This window comes from Abramis brama (genome assembly GCF_963993115.1).
Source record: "Abramis brama genome assembly, chromosome: 8".
Lineage (NCBI taxonomy): Eukaryota > Metazoa > Chordata > Actinopteri > Cypriniformes > Leuciscidae > Abramis > Abramis brama.
In genome coordinates this window covers 6,492,060-6,515,650 of record NC_139970.1, presented here as the reverse complement: position 1 = coordinate 6,515,650, position 23,591 = coordinate 6,492,060, and the positions used below count along the sequence as shown (strand labels likewise).

General features: G+C 37.0%; 1 protein-coding gene across 1 annotated transcript in view; it reads right to left on the bottom strand.

Moving 5' to 3' along the window:
• The window catches only part of LOC311087811 (prostaglandin F2 receptor negative regulator-like), a gene marked incomplete at its 3' end in the record, with an annotated part of 76,686 nt that extends 54,228 nt beyond the window's left edge, over window positions 1-22,458 (bottom strand). Inside the window, exons 1-2 of the mRNA XM_084121282.1 lie at window positions 22,314-22,458; window positions 20,295-20,666 (exon numbers count right to left, since the gene is read on the bottom strand). Coding sequence (XP_083977408.1) covers window positions 20,295-20,666; window positions 22,314-22,380 — 439 coding nt within the window. The 5' untranslated portion in view covers window positions 22,381-22,458. The remainder of the gene's footprint in view (window positions 1-20,294; window positions 20,667-22,313) is intronic.
• Between the last annotated feature and the right edge of the window lie 1,133 nt (window positions 22,459-23,591).

The following is a 23,591-nucleotide window of genomic DNA, read 5'->3' as shown; positions in this document are numbered from 1 at the left end:
GTGCATGTCCATCTTGAACATAATCAGAATTATCAGCTAATAAGGGTAAATCTCCATACTCTGGTGCACTGGAGGGAGCATCTGAGTGGTTTCCACAGTTGTACCTTGACAGACTGTAGAAAAATCTGATGGAATCACGTCCTCATGTTCTGATATCAAAGATACGTGAAGTGCAACTTGTATGAAGCTGTATGAAGCCTTTGCAATATTTTGCATTTATATTTTTTGTATATATTTTATAGTTTTCACATGATTTGATATAATTGTATTGATTAGTTCGTTAAATTCACATACTTTATGTGTTTGATTATTGTCTTATATTAAATCTAGTATATCTTAAGTTTAAACCAAATGCATGCTGTCCACTCAAGTGGACATCTGAAGATCTCTTTGAAAAATTTGTAAAAAAATAAAATAAAAATTAATTCTTGTTTTTCATGCCCTAAGAGCAATAAAAACACATAGGAAAAAAATCCTGACTGAGGATATCATAATTCATGCATGAAAGGGTTAAAGTCTGATTTAGGCCGCCTCTCAAATGGGTTAAACCGTTAAACCATAGATATATTGCCTTTGAAGTGTCACCTGTCACTCAAGTGGCCACACCCTTAAATTTAAATATTAATCAACTAAACGGATGAGTTATAAAAAAAATCACCCCCCTCACAGTTGTTATGAAGGGCAAAATTAGCTGTATAGACCAAAGCCACAGAGAGAACCAGGCTGTAAACATGTTTTTTTCTGCTGTAAATTTGGTAATTTTAACATGGGGGAGATACAGATTTGACTCACTTCTGCAGCCAGGCCAAGCGGCCAGTTAATGAATTGCAGTTTAACTCACTTCCGTGTTGGTTTCAAGAGAGAGACGGGGAGGTTGCCGCTTGGTAAAAACAAGTGGAAAGCGCGAGCGCGCCGCTGTCTCCTTTCCACAAGCGCTTGTTCTCCTGTGGCGTCTGTCGTTGCTATGCAACCATGAACTGCGCTCTCCATGGTGACAAGAGCTGTGTCTGAAATCGCTCCCTATCCACTATATAGTGCACTATTTAGGGTGTCGGCCAATTTGTAGTGGTGTCCGAATTCTGAGTGAACGACATCATTCCCTACATTCTTCACTACTTTTACCCACAATCCTCTCTGAATTCGAGTGTACATACGATGTACACTTGCTGAGACACTATTTCCCACAATCCAACATAAGGCGATAGAGCGCGAATGAAAAATAAACAAAAATGTCACCATGGCAACGGTGCACGCGAGTTAGAAAACAATCATTTATAAGACCAGACGCCTGGTTATTTATTTATATATACCGTTATATCTATATTTGAATAAACGTGTTGTGTAGTGTTTTGTTCTCTTTTATTTTCACATATAAATGTAAAAAGTAAATAAATATGACAAGCAAGTGTTTTTATTATCTTTTTTTTTAATCAAATAACGCAATAAACGTGAAAAATACATACATACAATTGTTACATACAATTCATACAGCCAAAAAAAAGGAAATATTAAAGATGGGTAGGTAATGTTTATGACAAATTGTCCGAGCTCTCTGGCGCGTGATAATTATGTCAGCGTCCGAATTCTTTGCTGATGTAGTGCACTCAACTGCCATTCACTATGTAGGGATTAGTGAATGAGTGAACGAGTGAGCGGTTTCAGACACAGCTAAGGAAGTATCAGCAAAAGATTAATAGATTTCTAGCCCTTGCATTAGCTTTACTACTAGATATATTTATGGAGATGAAAAATAAGGCGCCCTGTACAGCTGTTCGGCTGAACATTCAATGTTGTTACGCTGTAAGCTGAGTTGGTTCGTTGCTGCCGCGCTCTATCACTCGCACACCATAAAGAGCTAATTGTTTTTAAATGTTTCAATTTCGTTATTAAAATGACATAATTTGGAAGCGGATAATTTCTTCACAAACAGCTCATTATGACTCAATGTTAGAATGTTGCACCTACACTCGATAGTGTGAATAAGATCAGCGCAACGCAGACCACTGCATTGACAGCGTAAAACATATGATCTGTCTATGGCCAGGGCTCAGCGGAAGACAGAAAATGCCGGTCCAGCGCTGATTGAGGAATTAAATTCAAAAATAAAAGACAGTTTGACATATTTTTTCTCGCATTCTCGCATTTTTTCTCGCATCTCGCATCCACTACCTGCTAACGTTAGTGCACTGCACCCGAGCAAGCACACTTTGCAGTTCCTCCGGAAATGCATTCTTCTAGTTTCTGATTGCAATAGCCCTACTGGGCTATAACATGGTGAGTACCAATGTTATTATAGTTTTGCATTTTTAAATTCGTTTTTATTTTAATATAATTTTCAAATTTCCTATAAATTTCAGTTTAGTTTTATTTGGTTTCATTAATGGTTTTGTTAGTTTAGTTTGTGAACACTTTTCTATTTAGTTTTTATATATTTATTTTCAGTTTTAGTTTTAGTAATTATATTAGCAGAGTGAACAGAACACTTCTAGTTAAAGACATTTAATTTCAGCAAAGTTTAATGTTTGCAGTTTACAGTTAACTCTTGTGAAAACCAATTAATAATAAAAATAAAATAATTGTTTGAGGATGATCAAAGAACCAAACAAATGCAAGTAAAAAATATTCATTCATAGGCTAACCACAGATATATATATATATATATATATATATATATATATATATATATATATATATATATCTCAATGGTTAGCCTATGAATGAATATTTTTTTACTTAAATCCTTTCAAACATCCTTTCAAATATTATTCTTGTAGGCTATAGATTAATTTATGCTTTTTGTATTACATCGTTTAAAATCATATACTCATAGTTATACTCATCTTCAAATGTTCTATTCAGAACAGACATTTAGTATACTTCTACTCAAATATACTCTATTTCTGGGCTATAGACATGCTATCTGTTTTTTCCGTCTTCTGCTCAGTGTGGTATCCTGTCTAATATGTGTGGTAGGCCTATCTTGTTTAGGCTAGTTTCACCAGAGATGGTGATACTGAAATTAAGGTACAGCTGTATTTGCATAAGGTGGAAACATGATGGAAATATTAAGCCTATTTGACCATTTCTGCTTCTTAGGGCTGGTTCACACAGAAAGCGGTTTTTCTCTGAAAAACGGAAAAAAGATGCGGGCACAGTGGGGGAAAACCACTAGGTCTCGATAGGCAGGTCTTGACCGCATTACAGTTCCACTTCGCGTAGTCAACCGTAATAACGGAAAATAGGATAAAAAACATTTAGCCCCATGCGCTTTATCTGCAATTTTCAATGTCTAGCTTCACAATCAATAGAAACATGCAGTTTAATTTTAATATATAAAGTATATAGTCCTATCCTATCTATAATCAATAGAAAATTAAACTGAATATAGGCTAAATAAATGGATAGTCCTGCAGCACGGATTTTTATTGCAGATAATATAACAAATACATAATTATTGATAGGCCTACTTGTTAAAAGGGCTTTGTGTTTCATTTATTTGGCTAGTCTACTGTCATCTGTCAATAATGAAAGAAAAAAAAGAATGAACGAATTAATTAAAACGAATTGAATTAATAAATAAATAATAATATTGACGCACATGCTTTTCTGTCTCATTATTGCACATCTCTCTCTAATAACTGCATTAATAACTGCATAAAGCCGGGGACACACTTTAAGGCCGGTTATGAATGTAATTTGATACTTATGACTGATCATGCCCAAATGCGCGTTCAGCGCGTTCAGTCTGTGTTCAAAGTCTGTGTTTAAAATCTGCTGCAGTCGATGAAAACAGTCAGAGAGTGTGTCAGCTAGTCGTGTGTCCCAGCATTAGTCTGCTATCAGTGGCTCAAACCTCCGTTACTAACTCTAAAATGACGTTTTGGAATTAGCAACGGAGGCATGGGATTAGATGCGTAAGAAATTAGTCCTACATACAAGGCGTTTTAATGACAAAAACTTTACAAACGTCTTGAAATACATAATCTGAACAATGTTTCGAGGTGTGGTAACTGTAGTATAAGCGGAATAATTGACTTCAGGCCGTTGAATTATTAGAAAAATAATGCACATGTGCATTATTTTTCTAATAATTCAACGGCCTGTCGTAAATTATTCCTTACTTATAAAACCGTTCATACGCCAGAACGTGCGCAGAATTCACTTTATAAATCCAGTCAGCGGAAGATTGTGTGCACATGCGTCTCCTCCCCGAAATAACCATATATGGAGCTTACAACGCCTAGTTTTACTATGCAGATCCTCATCTGCATATCATTTGCATATGATTATTCATCCACGTGATAACGTTTAATGGTACAAGACACATTACATTAATACAAATCAAGTAGTTGCCTATCCTTGCCTTGTTTTTGAATAGCCCACATAAATCAAATAGTGTAAAATACATTTCAGAGAAAGTTTTTCTCAATCTTTTCCACTGGCCGAATTGTATTTTTAATTGATTTCTGTTTTTAATGGAAATAGATAGGCCTTGGGCATTATTTGCATGAAACTATTTTCTCAGACAATCTGGTATTATCATGATAAGCAGTTATCTCTGTGGTTAACCCATTTAATCCCAAATTTTTCCCAGACACAAAAATATCCAAATCATGTGTCATTAGTATCCCTTTGAAACAATCAGTCATAATTTTTTGAAATTTTCATGGAAAAGTGTGTGAAAAAGTGTGTTTTATGATCGGTCACAATTGTGACCGGTGGGATACTGTGTTGTATCAACCATTGTATTGATTTAATATAGGTCTATTTGACCTATGCAGTGTGTTTGTGTGTGTTTTTGTGCGTGTGTGTGTGTGTGGTTTTTTTTGTGTGTTTTTTTGTGTCTGTGTGTGTGTGAGTGTGTGTGTGGGGGGAGATCAGACATCAGAGGAGACGTGACCATGTCTGAGTGTGTGTCTGTGTGTGTTTGTGTATGTGTGTTTGTGTGTGTGTGTGTTTCTGTGTGTGTTTCTCTGTGTGTGTCTGTGTGTGTGTGGAGATCAGACATCAGAGAAGACGTGACCATGTGTGTGTGTGTGTGTGTGTGTTTGTGTGTGTGTTTGTGTTTGTGTGTGTGTGTGTGTGTGTGGGTGGGTGTGTGTGTTTCTGTGTGTGTGTGTGTGTGTGTGTGTGTGTGTGTGTGTGTGTGTGTGTGTGTGTGTGGAGATCAGACGTGACCGTGTGTGTGTGTGTGTGTGTCTGTGTGTCTGTGTGTGTGTGTGTGTGTGTGTGTGTGTGTGTGTGTGTGTAAAATTAGGTAGAAAGTAAGGTAGAACAGTTAGCCTATGTGTATTAGTATGTAGATACAATGGGTTATCCCACCGGTCACTATTGTTGCCATTGACATGTTTGTGAGTGCTATGACCACATTAAACAAAGTTGAGTAATTGCAAATGCATATATCAATACTAGACACCTTAAACATGATATGTACCAAAAATCTATGTCCTATCTTTATGTTAACATACTTTACCACCCTTTTCTTTGGGAGCTTTCTTGCTGCCATCCTTTTCTCTTGGCGCAAACAGGAAATAAACAGCTCTGGTCATGTGACAATTTACAGTAAACATGCGACACTGCACATATTTCATTGAGACCCTTTATTATTTCAATATCTGCTGGAAATGCATTGATAGATCATTCAGTAACATTTTTATAGCCTTAGAAATGAAACATTTTTTTACGGTCACTATTGTGACCGGTGGGATTAAATGGGTTAAAACATTAAAACACAGCACGCCACAGGAAAAGTGTTCAAAAACAATTGCATCCATAACAAATATTTGATTGAATATAAAAAAAATGGGTAACACTTTATATTACGAAGGTAGCCTACTCTTATTAAGAAAAAAAGAAAAAAAAGAAAAAACAAAACGTTTTAATTACACAGTATATTTGCCCTGACATTTAAGTGTCATTGCAATACAATGTGATAAGGTAAGTACTAAGTACTACATGGTACGTTCTAAATTAAAATCATAGCAGAAACTATTTTTTTTGGCTTAACGTTATAAGTAGTTTAGTAAGAAAAGCCAATAAATTCAATTTTTATCATACTGTGCTTACACGCAGCCATATATATATATAAGTTTAATTTACAACCCACAGATGTCAAAATTACCCTGTAACTACATTGCACAAGAACATATTTTGCCAGAAATGTGATAAAAACTTTTATATACAACAGACCTACAATTTTTGCCTGGAATATATTAACAGAATAGGTGCCTGTTAATTTTAAAATAATTACATTATAAATAATTTGCTTGTATATCTGGTTGTACCCCTTTATTACCCAAAACTTAACATATTGTTCCCTTATACCTACACGGAGGTACACTATAATTACAGAAACGTACTCCGTAATTTCGGTTTACTTACGCAGTTGTTTGCGGGTCGTAATATAAAGTGTTACCAACAAATGTTGTAACTTCTCAGTAATGATTTCATGTTTAAGTGTTTAACTCCATTAATCTGAATGGCATATTTAATCTAAATGTTTATATCAGAAGTAAAACATAGTTTAAATCATTATTTTATTTATTTAAACTGTTATTTGCGTCAGTTTCACTAAACGGCCCAACGCGCTCGCTGGCGCGGACATTTAAGAAGGGATGGATATTTGCTTCAAGTGATGGGCTTGGTGAGTGAAATTATATTTGTATTATCTTTCTGTATATGTTTAATTTTCTTTAGATTTTCAGTCTAAAAGTGAACAAAAAGACGCTTAACTCCAGCTCACCATCGGTGTCGCCAAACTGCTCCATCTACAAAACGTTCGTACGCATGGGTCAGAGTTTGCGTGCAGGTGCGCAACAATCCCGTCAAGTTTGTTTTTATAAATCACGACTTATGCGTCGGAAGTGGCGTACGCCTCTTTCAGGGCCTGTTTTGTGCATAGACAGTAAAAGAAATGGACACAGCGACCCCATTGGATTCAACGGAGACAAAGTGAAGCCAATTAGAAACTCTTACTTCCTGGGGGTCCAGCGTACTGCGCAGACTCAAACTGAGCTTGACGCCGTAGATGTGACGTGAGCAAACCGTCTGTCTTCTAGTAGCTGTGCCAAGAGAAATCTGAATCATTCCTATCCGAGACTTGCAGAGATGGAGAGTGTGAGTAGGAGCTGTCTATGAGCTAGGAGCAGGAGAAACTTTTAGTAGGTATTCTGATTAATTACTTTGTCATTTTGCCTCCATGTCCTCCCGATTGCCTGCGAGCGTCTCCTCCTGTCCATACGGTAATTTCCTACTGTGCGACAGAGAGTCGCGTGGTTATGACGCAATTGTTAGCCTATTTTTACAAAAATTGCTTCTACGGGGCCATAACATAAGCTACAAGGTAATGAAGCCTTTTATACATTTTCGTGTTTCTTTAGAAATAAATAATGGACGAATGGAGTCTTTAAACGCCTCAGATGTGAAGTTATTCACTGTCAAAGTGACGCCAAAATGAATGGGAGTCAATGGGATGCTAACAGCAGGTGGGGGTCCGCTAGCCAATGGCGGCGCCCGGGGGTACCTTCAAAATAATAGAAATCCATGCCCCCCTGGTTTTGTGCGTAAGCAACATTTATAAATGAGGCCCCTGGAGCCGGTAGATCTACTCCCCTGGCAGTTTTACGCCCCTGCTGTTCCTGATGCGTCCAGTAGGGGGAGACTGTACAGCGACACGAATTGAGGTATATTAAAGGTAGTGTAGGTAGGATTGTTATAAAAAATGTTTTTCCAAATTCGTTTAAACTTTTTATATATATCAATGCATGATTAAAATGTAAGTACTCTGATAAAAAGAGTATAAAAATCGAGTGACTCTAGACCGTTTAATCTGTATTAAACACAGCTCATTATTTCCATTCAGGACGAAACAAAGGATTGGCTTAGGCGACTGTCACTTTCTCGCAACCATGGCAACCACCCTTTTGCCACACAGGATCTGCCCATATGCGCGCGCACCCGTTTGATTTGAGAAATTCAAGAGGCACGGAACCTAGGAATAGCAAAACAATGGCAGAGAAAGAGCAATCAAAAATTCACATTACCGGCATATGCAGTTAGCGAAGGCAAACAAGGCAAAAAAGGAAGACAGTACTAGAAAAGGTAATGAACAAAAAGTCTTTGAATAAAACGCATGTCAATATCCTCGGACTCTAGTTGCACGGCCTCTTGCACGACCTCCTCTGCTTCGCCCTCGACCCCGGACCTGTCCTCGAGCTGACGATGCGGTACTTGTCTCTGGAGTGTAACGTTAGTCCTCATCAGAGTCAACAATGCTTTCATCATGGAAACTCTTACATGCAGAACACCATATATGTTATGAATCTTACACGAAATTCATCTTCATCACAGTGTAACTGATGGTAATGGAAAAACGTGTATCATGCAACCTGTTTTTAGCTTTGCCTTATAGATAACTAGCTCGTTAGCGAATCAAAAAATATATATTTTAAACTTTACCAATATCAATATGCTAGCTTGATAGTGAGTACTAAAATACATCTTATTTGTTTATATTCATAATGATAAAGTTAGATTTTTTTGTGATTCTGACATGATGTCACTCCATAGCTGTGTCCCAATAGGCTTGTTTGAGATGAGCAAAATCTGCGCAGAACCGATCACCGGTGATCAGCGCGAGATGCATGCCGGTTAGAAATGTGTCCGAGTGCGGTCCGCCTTGCTCTGATGTCATGCTGACATATGTCAAAAATCTCTCGCGAGCGCAAGGCGCACGTGTCGGATTCTGCAGTCGAGCGCAGTTGCTCTCCACTGACTGCGCTGATCAAAAGTATGACGACACAGCTTGATGTTCATTGGTTTAAACAACCGTGATGTATTGCTCTTATTTAAAATGTTTGATTTTAAAACTCTGATATCATGATTTATGTGTACCTTATGTGGTAATATTCCCAAACTACCTCAGTGCGATCTCTATGGGTTATGCAATGTAATTTTTATTTAAAAAAAAGAAAAGAAAAAAAACACAAGAAAAAAGACTGATAAATATGTATTTGGAATGGAATTAAATAAGTATGCTACTTTGGGTGTCTTGTTCATTATATTCATTTTCATATAAAAGCAACAGAACTTAAATTCCATTCAGTTTATTAGCAACACTGTGCACGAGCGTGAATCCGGTGAATCCCGCGATATCCATCTTTGATCTCACAGGTGTCAGATCCACTGCGAGAAGAGAGAACTGTCCGGCTTGCCTGCGCTTTTTTCACTCCTCCTCTCACTGCAGCCGCCTACTCTCGCATACATTTCAGGCGAGGCGAGGCGCATCTCAAACAAGCCTAATGTCAAGTCTGCATCCTCCGAAGGCCGAACCCAGCAAACACAGAACGTTGGCGCAACGTACCCGACCTTCTAACAACGTTTTAACAACATGGCCAAAAGGTTGCTATAACTACGTTGTGTGGTGAAGGTTGTTACAGCGTTGTCACAATGTTGACATTAAACCACCGTTCAGGGCCATTGCTTAAGGTTGTGCCTAGGGTGTCTGGACAACCACTGGACTACATAATGTACTCGTCACTGCCCTGAAGCGGGAAAATCAGACTTTTGAATCCCAACCACCTGTTGGCTGTTGGGCTCGTTGTCTTGTTCTTCATCGAGCAAGGATACGTGAGTATTGCGTTTAATTTAGCCTACCTCAGCTATCAAACTCAGCCTACAACTTTAATTTTTAATGCGATTAATGTAGCATCGCTTGCACTGTTTAGTTTTTCATTAGATTTTTCCGCTATTTAGTCTCATTCGTTTCTTTGCTCCTCTATATCGTCCGGCTTTCGGCTACTGTCTGCCATACAGACCCGGTTTTGTTCATTAAATGTTCTGATCTGCCTTTGCTTTTTATGTTTTATTTATTATACTTAAAATAAATTTGTATATTCGTTTATTTCGTTTTTTTTTTCACAAATGTATTAGCCTACTTTTGGAAGTGCAATTTGATGGAGTTTTAATAAAGTTGAATTAACGAAACCTTCTGTCATTTTTACTCTTCAAAGTGTACACTTGCAGGTGTTGATAGCACCATTAAATAATAATATAGATAAACAATAAACAATAAAAAGTATATCATTATCTAACAAAATGCTAAATGGGGGGATATAGCAGCTTATAAAAATATTGTCAGAACGTCGTCTCTCAGTTGCTGAATGTCACGCAACAACGTTGCTACAGCCCTGTCGCGTCTTACAATTCTACGTTGTTACAATGTTGCAAGCACGTAGACAGCAACGTTGCCATAGCAGAAATGCAACGTGCCAGAGACGTTGCCACAACGTAAATGTGTTTGCTGGGAATGCGTCTCAGCGGCGCGACGAAGGATGTCCCAATTCAAAGGCTGCACACTTCGGAGGTCGCATTTGAAGGCCGATTGCGTCACCGCGGCGCGATGAAGGCTGTCCCAATTCAATTCTGCATCCTCCAAAGGCCGTATTCGAAGGCCGGTTGCGTCATCGCGGCGCGACGAAGGCTAAAGCGACGCCAAATGCACCCTTCGTTTCCCCGTGAAAGGAAGGATACATAAATGGACACTTAGCGGACTATCCTACCCCATAATTCATCGCGCGGCGATGACGACAGCATTTTTATTTAAAAAAAAAAAAAAAATGACGGCCGAGAGTTCGCTGGTGGACGGCAAATTCACATTTAAATGTAAGTATTATGTTTTCATTTACTCAAATAGCTAGCGAAACCAGAGTTAAAAGCCACAAGTTTTTCTTTCTTATAAACTTCACCTTAACTCCTTCTTCACCATTGCGTGGCTTCATTTGTCAGGTGGTCTGAGGCAAAACTTGTGCTAATATTAGTTTAATAATTGTTTCAGGGAGCAAGGAGCAGACAGCTCAATTTATTAAACTGCAATTAAAAAAATAAATAAATTACATTTTATTGTAATATTTGCACTAGTCTGTCTAACTTGTGTAAATAAGAAATATCACTCACCCTATAAAGCCCACAACAATAGGAAAAGCAGTAGATAAGGCAATGGGGTTTCACTTTTATGTGTTTTTGTAGTGCTGTCATGCAAGCTATGTCTACAAAGGTTTTAACCAAATTTGAGAATTCATGAATATGATTTCTGAATATAAATATGATTTTACAAATACAAAGTAAGAAAGTTGAGATCACATCTTTGCTGGAATGTATGTGCTGTTGTTGTTAACAAGCCATGGTTAATTTGCTCTGCCTTAGGATTGCACGTGTCCTGGGACGGGTGAGTGTGTGAGTGGGAAACTCACTGCTGAAACTTGGCCCTGGTTTGTCCTCAAGGATGAGATGTTGGGACAGAGGCATTGCACCCTCATTGCCTCAATCCCTGAGGACACACCAGGGCCGAGTTCAGCAGTGTGTGACATAGAAGAGGAGGAGCCAGGGGCAGCAGCACCCGCACCAGCACCACGATGAAGGCGAGACAGAGAGGACGAGTTTTTGGACTTGATTAGAGAAGACATGGGACTGCAGAGGCGAGGAGAGCACAGGAGAGAATGGACAGGCTGTTTTCTCTTCTTGAAAGAATGATTGAGAAATATGTATGTATGTATATATATATATATATGTATTCTTGTTTAACTTTTTTTTCACTTATTTTTTAAAAGGAAAAAAAAAAATGTATGCAACTTTAAATGTGTAAATAAAAGATAATTCATTGCTCTGGACATTGATTATTTTGGTAATGACAGTCATAATTTCTACATGAAACAAATTCTTCTATAACGTTTTTCCCCCAACTATTTACAACATACGTTAAACATATCAAAATCAACATAAACATTTAAATTTAAAGTACATAAAATAAGAAAAAATGATGTAGACTTTTATTCAGCTGAGTGGGAGACCCTGGTGTGCTGCTGGACTGGGATGGATCTCCACAATAGAGACCCTGGTAAGGCCTCCTGCTGGTGGGACATCATCTGGGATGCTCTCCAGAGTGTTTGACTGCATATTTTCACTATCCACTAAGTTGTCTACCAACAGGTTTGCAGGGCTGACTCATGGAATAAATATTGAGATACTTTATTACACTAAAGTACTTTTAATAACCACTAATACCGCATTGGCGAAAAACTACTAGTCATATATTTTAAACCTTAGTTAAGCAAAATTATCTTGTATACTCTAATGTACTTAAGGTATCAAGAGTAAAAGTAAAGGAATTCTGGAGGAAAAAAACCTTGTCAGGGTTTTTATGATGGTTCTGCTTTTATATTACTGCATATGTTGCATTTTACTTCTGAATATTTTCAAGGTTGATACATTTTTAAACTATATACTTTTGTGTAGTTTAATGTAAAACAATGCATCATATTGTAAAATAACATAATTTTGTAGTGTTGCTGTCCTGTGTGGGGAAATCACTTCGAGTATTAACGATGTAGTTCCTTACATACCACCACTGGTTATTTTGAAAATTAAAGTAACAAAATGTAGGCCTATTGTCACAATATTAACAAACTGTTGCTAACTACAGCTCCGTCCCATTTCAAAGGGCGCATCTGAAGCGCTCGGACCGGTCTAGCCTACAGAGGATTGTTCTTGTCGCCTAGCAACAGTGACTGACAGCTGCCGATGACGAGCGGGAGTAACATTCGCACTGGACTTTTTATATTCAACTGGGTTTTATATTCAAATGGGGTTAAAAACCTGTGTAAATATATTTACCATGGTCCATTTATGTGCATAATAAAAAGAATACACTAGCCTACAAAATCGCATCAAGGTAAGATATAAATGAACATTTGAATCAAAGTGCATGACCTGAAACATCCTTATCATGTCCTCCAGTAAAATATAAAACATAAAAATTACAATAGCCAATTCTGGCTCCATAGCTGTTTACTCAATTATATCAAATGAATTGTCAGGATGGCAGCATACTCTCGCACCGTTGCTTGGCGCCTGGAGCGGTGATCGGGAACACCTGGCTGCGCAATTAGGAAATCCTACGAAGGCTACATGGTGTGTCGTTCGGAGGACGCATAGGCTGCATCGTTTGAAGTCCGCAGCCTTCGAAGGATGCAGTCTTCACATTGGGACACAGCTCATGCACTGCGCTCCTTCCTCTCCGCTCGTCTCAGGTAAATAATGCGTCTTCAGCTGAGCGGTCGGCGTCGCGCGTTCATGTGTTTTGGGGGCGTGGCTTTGGAAGGAGCCCAGAAGGGAGGGGGTGGAGTGAATGGAAATAATGAGCTGTCTTTAAAACAGTCGTGAGAGGTCTACAGACACTCGATTTTTATACTTTCTTTTTCAGAGTACTTACATTTTAATTATGTTTTGATATATAAATAAAGTTTAAACAAATTTGGAAAATAAGTTTTTTATAAAAATCCTACCTACAATACCTTTAAATAATCCGCTAAAGTTATTGTTGTTTAGCAATGATGCAACATTTATTATTTATAAACGATTAGCTTGATAGAGCTAGGTAGATATCAATTCATTTCTATATAATTCTATAATGAGTCTATAATTTATTTCGAGAGACAAAAAGTTCTGGACGGTCAGGTTGATGTTCTGTCTGGTTTAAACTTATACGTTATAGCTAACCACGTGTAAGTTTAGCTGCCCCTAGTCTTATCTACTCACTTTCAAAATTAATTTTCTTTTGAATTTTCTTTTGTTGCTTGTCTTTATCTTGCGTGAGATGGCCTCTTCTGGTAAGACTCTGTTTACTCCTTTCTGGTTTGAGTTGTTTCTTATGAGATGATCTAACTATCTAATTTATATCTAAATATACATTTTTCTTAAAATAGCTTAGGCTACTGATCTGGACTAAAATGTAGGCTGTGTGCACTTAATGTGGGATTTATCATACTCTGTCTTTACCAAGTAACTTGCATGATCCCATAAAGGTGTGTGTTTGCTTTAGCTATAACTTAAGGAAATGAAAATCTCTCTCTCTCTCTCTCTCTCTCTCTCTCTCTCTCTCGAAACTTGTATAAACTATAAACTCCCATCTCTTTTTTTAACTGCATTCCAAACCAATAGCTTCTCTAGTAAATAAATGACTTACAGAGACATACAAGGACATGTTTTAATGTCATTTTAAATTTTCTCTGCACAGTTCATCATCAGTGGCCAAAAGAAATCAAAGTGTCTTGACACTTTTTCCAAAAGTGCCTGTGCCGTTGTACTTTGAAGATCAGGAGCAAATCGATGCAATCCACACTCACCTGACATAAATTCTGGGCAGCACACCCACACACACTGTGACAAGATCAAATTCACCATGGATGTCCTTTTTACATTTTTTAAATGTTTAATTTTTTATTTTTTATGAAATACCCACAGATATGAAACTCAAATTAAAAAGGCAGTTTGTGTTCTCGTAACACTTTCTTTTATGTGGCCTGTGACTCTTATAGGGGGTCTACAGTGATTCTGCAGGGTCTCCAATAAGTCTTATAGTTTATCTCAGTTGCTTTGGTGCATTTCTCAGATCACACCTGAAATCACATCATCTTGCACTTGTGCACATCATAAAAGCAATTTCTCATTTTATACAAATTGCAAATGCTTCGGTACATTCATGCAATTGATAATGTACAACTGTCTGCTGTTTCCTACATTATCAACTCTTTATGTCATGTTGATCAAAATATAGGCCTATTATACTATTTCTCTGTTGAATTGTCATACTCCTCAAAACATCTAGGCATTAGTTCCTTGCATAAGTCATTAAATGCAAAATGGTTGACTAGTTGTCATAAACTGTTAAGCATGTTTTCAATACATTTCTATTACACTTTATTTTGTAAATGTGTCCTGAATTGATGAATTGCGGAGGTGTATTTAGAATTTCACTAATGAAGGAAAAAATTAATTGATATAATGAATAATGATGAAATGTACCAAAGCAACTGTGATAAAAAATTAAGGATTCAGGAATTTTATACAAAATGTAACAGTGAGTCCTGCTGCTTGTGAATTTGACAAGATCAAATTTACCATGGATGTCCTTTTTACATTTTTTTTAATGTTTATTATTTATTTATTTTATCAGTGAGCAGAAGCACTTTGACAGGAGGATAGAAAAACAGTTAAAGAAGAGTGGCAAGCCATAGGGGAGTCATCATAATTCATAAATGGTGTTGATAAATAATGTTTTTGTGAACAGCAATATTGTCTCTTTCTTATAAATGGCCCTTGGAATTTTAGAAAAGGGATAAATTGTGTTTGTCTTCATAAAATGCTATGTAGGACACTGTTTTGTAGTTGTATGATGACTAATAGTAAATAGTACAGCAGATATTTAATCGAGAATCCATATGATTACACGGTGCTGTATGTCTAATGGGCTAAATATGGTTAATATCTAATTGTAACTTTATATAAATTCACAACAACATATTTCATTCAGTCTCCTGTATAAAAACATACAGTGAATATTCAATATTCAATTAACTATTTTACAGTAGGTCATATATCATTACTTGTCATCTGATCCAACTATGTGTGTTATTTTTTTTAATTCACAAAAACAAATAGTCTTCTGTAGGCTGAATAAAACAAACAGTCATCTGTAGGCTGAGTGAAGAGAGTGAAGCCCAACTTAATATCTCTAGATATTTTAATCCATAGTGCAGATTTATACTAAAACGTTTATATTAAAATGGACAAAAAACACAAAACCGGGCAAAGTCTATGAACGGGACAGTTATTAATGTGTAAGTTTTGAGCGTCGATTTAATGGTGTTATTTCGCAGTATATCCCCCTACTGGACGCATCAGGAACAGCAGGGGCGTAAAACTGCTTGGGGCGTAGATCTATCGGCTCCAGGGGTCTCATTTATAAAACTGTGCGTAGGAACCTTACTAAAAGTGTACGTGCGCCCGAAAGCCAAAAATGACGTACGCAAAAAAATATTCAGACTTATAAAACCGTTCATACGCCAGAACCTGCGCAGAATTCACTTTATAAATCCCAGTCAGCGGAAGATTGTGTGCACATGCGTCTCCACCCCGAAATAACCATATATGGAGCTTACAACGCCTAGTTTTACTATGCATATCCTCATCTGCATATCATTTGCATATGATCATTCATCCACGTGATAACGTTTAATGGTACAAGACACATTACATTAATAAAAATCATGTACTTGCCTATCCTTGTCTTGTTTTTGAATACATAAATCAAATAGTGTAAAATACATTTCATCTTTTCCACTGGCCGAATAGTATTTTTAATTGATTTATATTTTTGGAAACAGATAGGCCTTGGGCATTATTTGCACTAAACTATTTTCTCAGACAATCTTGTATTATCTTGATAAGCAATTATCTCTGTGGTTAAAACATTAAAACACAGCACGCCACAGGAAAAGTGTTCAAAAGCATCGCATCCACAACAAATATTTCTACTGATTGAATTCGAATATAAAAAATGTTGTAACTTCTCAGTAATGATTTCATGTTTAAGTGTTCTCCATTAATTTGAATGGCATATTTAATCTAAATGTTTATATCAGAAGTAAAACATAGTTTAAATCATTTTTTTATTTATTTAAACTGTTATTTGCGTCAGTTTCACTAAACGGCCCAACCCGCTCGCTGGCGCGGACATTTAAGAACGGATGGATATTTGCTTCAAGTTACAGGCTTGGTGAGTGAAATTATATTTGTATTATCTTGTATTTTTTATTTAGATTTTCAGTCTAAAAGTGAACAAAAAGACGCTTAACTCCAGCTCACCATCGGTGTCGCCAAATTGCTCCATCTCCAAAACGTTCGTACGCATGGGTCAGAGTTTGCGTGCAGGTGCGCAACTTTTCCCGTCAAGTTTGTTTTTATAAATCACAACTTATGCGTCGGAAGTGGCGTACGCCTCTTTCAGGGCCTGTTTTGTGCGTACGCAACGGTTATAAATGAGGCCCCAGGGGCCTCATGTATAAAGACTTGCGTTGAATTCATACTAAAACATTGCGTACAGACAAAGCTGTAAATGTGCGTACGCACAAAAAAACCCAGATGTATGAATCTCTGCGTACGAAGGATCCCACGCATATTCTCTTTGTACATCCCAGTTAACGTAAAATTGAGCGCACATGCACGAGCACAACGCCCCACCCAGTCTCCTCCCTTAATTAAACTAATTTAAATATGGTAATGAGTCCACTTTGGCAAAAGAAAGCAGTAAGAAAATAGCGGCAAGAAACGAAACTTTACAGAAAGTGAATTGGAGGTGTTACTATCGGAGGTAGAAACGGAAAACAATTTTTTTTTTTTTTGGAACTTTGTCCTCCGCAATTAATAACAAAAGGAAAAAATATGAGTGGGAGAGTTTGGCTGATGCTGTCAATGCGGTGGGATCTGAAAGTCGCACTGTAGAGTAGACTGAGTACAGTTGAGACACTTTTTGCGTTTTGATTTTTCACACAAAAATAGACATTGAAAAGAAGTGAATTTCCACATGGCACGTCACATGACATTACATTAGCTTGTAGACTAAGATATTATCTATCAATAATACCCACAAGTAGTTTATATTTTCCACAATCAGCTCATAAAAATAAGGTGCTTTTTGTCTCAACTTTGCCAATATGTGGTACAGTTGAGACAGTGCATGGTACAGTTGAGACACCCATTTCTAATGATGTGAAGGTAACCAACCATTCATTGTAAAATATAAAAAATAAAGACAAATAAAGAAAATAACAATTGGGCAACATTTTTGTTTATTCATCCATTTATATTCATTCATTTTATTTAAATTAGCACTGATTAAAATGTATAAAGCAGGAACAAGATATGTAACAATATTTAATAATAATACAGTTTAAATATCACAAATATCAAATTTTATTTTCATTTGCGTCCTATGCTGGCTTATTACGACGTTTAACCTGTTATCATAACACTGAACAACTAAACAATGTGTTTCCTAATAGAGCTCTATCGGGGGTACAGTAGATATGTGTCTCAACTATCCCCCGCTGGCCACCTCGCACATTTCTCTAGATTTTGCAATTACCTTGCATGACACAATACCATGAAATATGCCAGTTTTTAGGGCACAGAATAACGTTTGTGGTGATACCAGTTACGTTTAACAGTCACATAAGGATAATAAGCTATTCATTGTGGAGAGTGCATTTTGAAGTGGACGTCATATCTTTTCCCGATATCTTCGGATCGGGGACACGTCCGTTGTTCAAATTTCCCACGATCAAAGAGGACACTAATACGCACGTGCACAGCAAAAATCACAACTTGTGCTTGCTGCGAACGCAAGTTATTTAAGGTGTCTCAACTGTACACAGCCTACCCCAATTAACCTTAAAAAGAAATGGTCTGATATAAAGGTGGACATTAAACCAAAGCTGTCATTTCCATAGACTAAGGGTTGTATCAATTTGCATATGCTTTTATATGTTCTTATTTAATTGCATAATTGATAGAATATTCCCATAAGGCTCGTGTGACAATATATGTCAATTATTTTATAAATTGCAAATTAATAGCAATGCTTCCCACGGTTGGTGGTGCGATAGACTTGTAGAACAATTCGTTGTGTAATGTTTGCAACTTCACTTCATTGCCTGTAAGAGTCGCCAACGGACAAAAACAATGAGAAATGTACGTACGCCAGACATGAAATTGGCGTGGAGGAACGCACATTCTCGCGTTAATTTCACTGTTAGTACATACGACCGTGAACGTGAAAGCTGGCGTACGCAAAGTTTTTGTACGTACGCAAGATTGATACATGAGGCCCCAGGTCTGCAGCCTCCCCATATAGGGAAAAGTAGGCAGAGCCCCTACCACAACTTTCAATAAAAAAAAATTCAACTGCAGTAGCCACCGTTCAACCTGAAGAGGGCAGCACTAGAATTAAAACACTTTAAACACAAATGTCAAAAGTGTGAAAAAATGTCACATCATTACTTGAATCAATGAACAGCATTAATAAAGCCCCAGTCTTACAGATCATTAACTAAAAAAATTGTTTTAGGGTTTAGTTACCCTTTGAGTGCTGCATTTTTAGAGCATCATGTCATGCACTTGATGCTGCAGAAGACGCGAGACTCCAGTGAAACATACACTGAAAAATAAAGTGCAGTGGAATGGAAAAAAGTGATTTTCTGGTAGAGGATGACAGCTTATTAATTACGAAAACGATTATATATTTTTGCTAATTATTGTTTTGTTTCAGTTAGTTTCTCAGTAAGTGTTTCAGTTTTTCATTTATGTTGAAATTTCTATTTTATTTCAGTTTATGAAAATGTTTTTTGACCAATAGTTTTAGTCTTAGTTTCAGTTTTCGTTCACGAAAATAACCTTGGTGAGTACCCAGCAAACACATTTACGTTGTGGAACGTTGCATTTCTACTATGGCAAGTGCTCGCAATGTTGTAACAACGTACAATTGCGCAACAGGGCTGTAACAATGTTGTTGCGCGACATTCAGCAACTGAGAGATGACATTCTGACAATTATTTTTTTTATGCTAGATATAGATATCCCCCATTTAGCATGTTTTGTTTTGTGGTTATTTTTTAATTAGTCTTATGTTAGATAATTATATACTTATTAAATATTGTTTATCTTCTTTGTTATTTATGGGGCTATCAGTCAATTAATTATAATCAACACCTGCAAGTGTACACTTTGAAGAGTAAAAATTGCATAGAAGGTTAGCTAATTCAACTTTAATAAAACTGCATATGGTAATCAAATTGCACTTCTAAAAGTCATACATTTGTGAGAAAAAAAAACATTATATAAAACAGGGAGTGACTAATGTTAACTAGCATGAGCAGACATGAGAAAATCTAGCAAAGAAACGAATGAGATGACAAATCAAAGGAATAAAATAAAAAGGTGTGCGAGGGTTACAAACATTTTTTTTCTCTGTACATTTCCCCAAAAAAGAAAAACATTAACGTGCAACAAGTGTTTATTTTTTGACCAATTATCAAAATAAAGTAGTCCTACAAAGCTATTATTATCAGAGCATGTGAGCAGATAGCATAAATCGTTCACTGATCCACTCCCTGCTATCTGCTCACATGCTCTGATAATAATAGCTTTGTAGGACTACTTTATTTTGATAATTGGCCAAAAAATAAAGCTGTTGAATCTGTTTATGTTTCATAGAACTGAATGAAGAATATATATTGATATATTGATGTTAATATATTGATATTTAATATTATTTTAATATAGGCCTATTTTCTGTCCAATTTTTGTGTTACTTTAAATAAAAGTGTGATTATTTTATTTATTGTTTATTTATTTCAATTAATTAAATTATTGTATTTAACTGTAATTAAATCTTGACTCACCTTTGAGCTCCACATCGGCGTGGTAGTTCCCGCTGATGACGGAGTCTGTGCTCGGGGTGCTGCAGCGATACACACCGCTGTCTGTCGCTCGCACCTTCTTGAACCTGAGCTCCACTGAATTATCGCCCAGCTTCTTATAGCTGATGTCCCTGCTGTTGACCCGGTCCCTCACTGTGGGGTCCATGAAGGTACTGTCAAAGGTGGAGACGAGAGGGAGCAATTTATCACCGGAATGGATCATGGACCACTCGAAATCCTGGTCCCGGGGCCCATGGTAGTCGGACACACTGCAGCGGATGGAGACGGCCTGTCCCTCGACATGCACCAGAGGACTGAGCGGCACCTTCACCACACGGCCCTCGCTGAACGCCACTGAGAGAAAAAGACAAGATTTCTCACATATAGAGCATGTAGAAAGGAAATACAGCAATACCTCTGTATATATCTCTGTTTTTGAAATATACCTTTTTTTATTTCTTTTATCTGTTGTGGAAATGAGCTTACATAAACTGGAAACCTGCAGAAACTGCCATGAAACTTTCAAGAACTGCTTACTAGGTATGAACACTATACATGAAAATGTCATGCTGTCTCAATAGGTACTTTATATAAAAATGAAATAAGAATAATCATTCATGTGGCTGTGCATGCATGTATACTATTAAAAAGGATATTTGGATCTTTATGTAAGAATTTCCTTATGGAACCTCTAGGCTACATTAGAAACAGGAAAATGGGAATAAATATGTAGTTCTGGTATGAAACTCTAGCTGGAACAGGCTGATAGGTCCTTAACTCATTTGGTGGCGATCACATCATTATCTACATTGACAGCTGATTGGTTGCTGTTGCATCAGTGGCCAATGAGCTGCGGCTCAACATTCAGATACTTTAATGTTGCTGTTAGCAGTCTGAAGGGTGCTTTAAGAAAGCATCTGAAATCAAATCAACATCTAAAGCTGGAAGATTTGAAGATTTGACTCACAGTCCTGCACTTTTCAAGACAAGCCATGACTAAACTTAGCGTTAGAGTTTTCGTTGTAACCACCATGTCAATCCCGCGTGTAATGCAGCTCACTGTGAACAAACGTGACATTGATTGATGACATAAAACTCTGGACAACCTGAACTGCTGGCTCCACCCTGGCCCCCCGAACTGCCGGCTCCACCCTGGCCCCCCGAACTGCCGGCTCCACCCTGGCCCCCTGAACTGCCGGCTTCACCCTGGCCCCCCAAACTGCCGGCTTCACCCTGGCCCCCCAAACTGCTGGCACTGCACAGGGAATTTGTCATTCGTGTTGGACTGCAACCGTGACACCTGGAGGGCCCTGGTTCCCCTCTGGCAGTAATACAGTATTGTATACTAAGTTATGCCATAAAAATGTCTTACGATACTATACCAGCTGAAGTATCATGATACCAAGATACCATGCAATATTGTGTTCATTTATAATTCAAATCTACAAAATGAACCAAACTTTTATAAATACATAGATGTAAATGAAAACAGACCAGATTTTCCTCTGAATACTTCATTAATGAGAATATATAACTGGCTCTAGTTACCAAGCAAATAAAATAAGTGTAAACAAAATTAATCTTAGCACTGCACAGAAGCTGTATGAAGTGACATTTAGATGTAGTATTTATTTATGCATTTGCACTGCAATTACAGTTGCATTAATAATGTTATAAGATTAATGTTTGTTTTTTTTAAAAACTCTGAATTTGGAAATAAGAAATGTTGGAAAAAATTAAATAACGCGCCTACTTTTAGATGGGAAATGTTATAAACTGATAAGGAACAAACACCTGTTCTTTACTGGACGATAGAATTTGATTAGATTTAAGTGCAATCTAAAACACAAGCTATTTTTAATCACACTAATATACCACAAAATAAGAGTTTATAATAGGACAGAAAACAATATGTCTAATGAAATACAAATAACAGGTTAAACCAAGCATCCATTTAAAAAAAATAAAGGTAACAAGATTGTCTTAAACAAGTCAACTTACCAAAAGCAATTAACAAAATCACAGAATGAAAAAGTCCAGTTATTCCATCCATTTTAAGAGGGTGCATGATATCCTCCCGTGAGAGTGTCAAAAAAAGTCTCTTCAGACATGAACGTTTTGTGAGAGTAGCTTAGTCATTTAGAGACTGTGGTAGATCAGAGAGAGAGAGAGAGAGAGAGAGAGAGAGAGAGAATAAAGCACCTTAAAACTGAAACAAACTGAGAGATTTTGACTATTAAACTCATTTAATTAAAACAACTAATTTTCAAAACATAAACTGAACATTGTCAAACATCACACTGAATAAAGTAATATTGCACACATAACCAATAAAAAAATATTCAAACCCATTTCTAGTTCAAGAGCCATTTCACACAAAAAAGAAAATACATTTTATCTTTTAACTCAAACAAGGGGGTTATCTAGAAAACCAAAATGGTAAAAATAAAAATGTGTTTTCAGTTACCAGTGCTTCTAGCCTCACTTCCTGTATGGTTTGATTTCCTTTTCTCTGTGTTGTTTTTTAATGCCATAAATGCCGTCATTGAACACACCTTCAGTTAATTATCCCTTATTTCTCTGTGTATTTAGCTGGGTTTTTCAGTTGTGTTTTGTTAGTCGTTGAATGGATTATTGTATGTGTTCCTGTTTGTTTCCAGGAAGTTCCTGTTTTCCTGTGTGGACTATCTCCATGGTGTTCTAGTTTGGATTATCAGTGTTTTGTCTTTTCTCTATTAAAGTTGTGCGTGCATGTGGATTCTCTGTCTGCCTCATCTATCCGTGACAGTAACGAATCAACAAGCATCAACAATTGTTCCTGTTCGACTCAGAGGGACAAACCGCATGGGTTTCTTTGACGAATCAATGCTGATCAAAACATGACAATCACGTTCACAACGGAGCCTCTGAATGTCCAACTGAGACAAACTATACCACTGAAAAGCAGAGAATCTCCTCTTTACGGGACTTTTTAAAACACAAATTTGGATTAGAGGTTCAAAAGTTATTAACATTTAAGAACAATAATTATGTTTGGCTGCGGGCGGCGGTCTCGGTTTCAAAGGTTTTACAATTTCATCATTCATGGATCTTAAATGGGTGATTGATCTGATTCGTCAATCATATCTGAAGAAATCATATAGTTTGTTGTGTTTAGCAGTATTATCATTTGAAATATATGTTCAATGCTTTTCTTTGTCTCAGTGTAGTTGACTTAGGTTCACCTTTTTGTTCTTTCTGTAAGATGTGAGAAAAGTCTAAAGTCCCACTAGACAGACC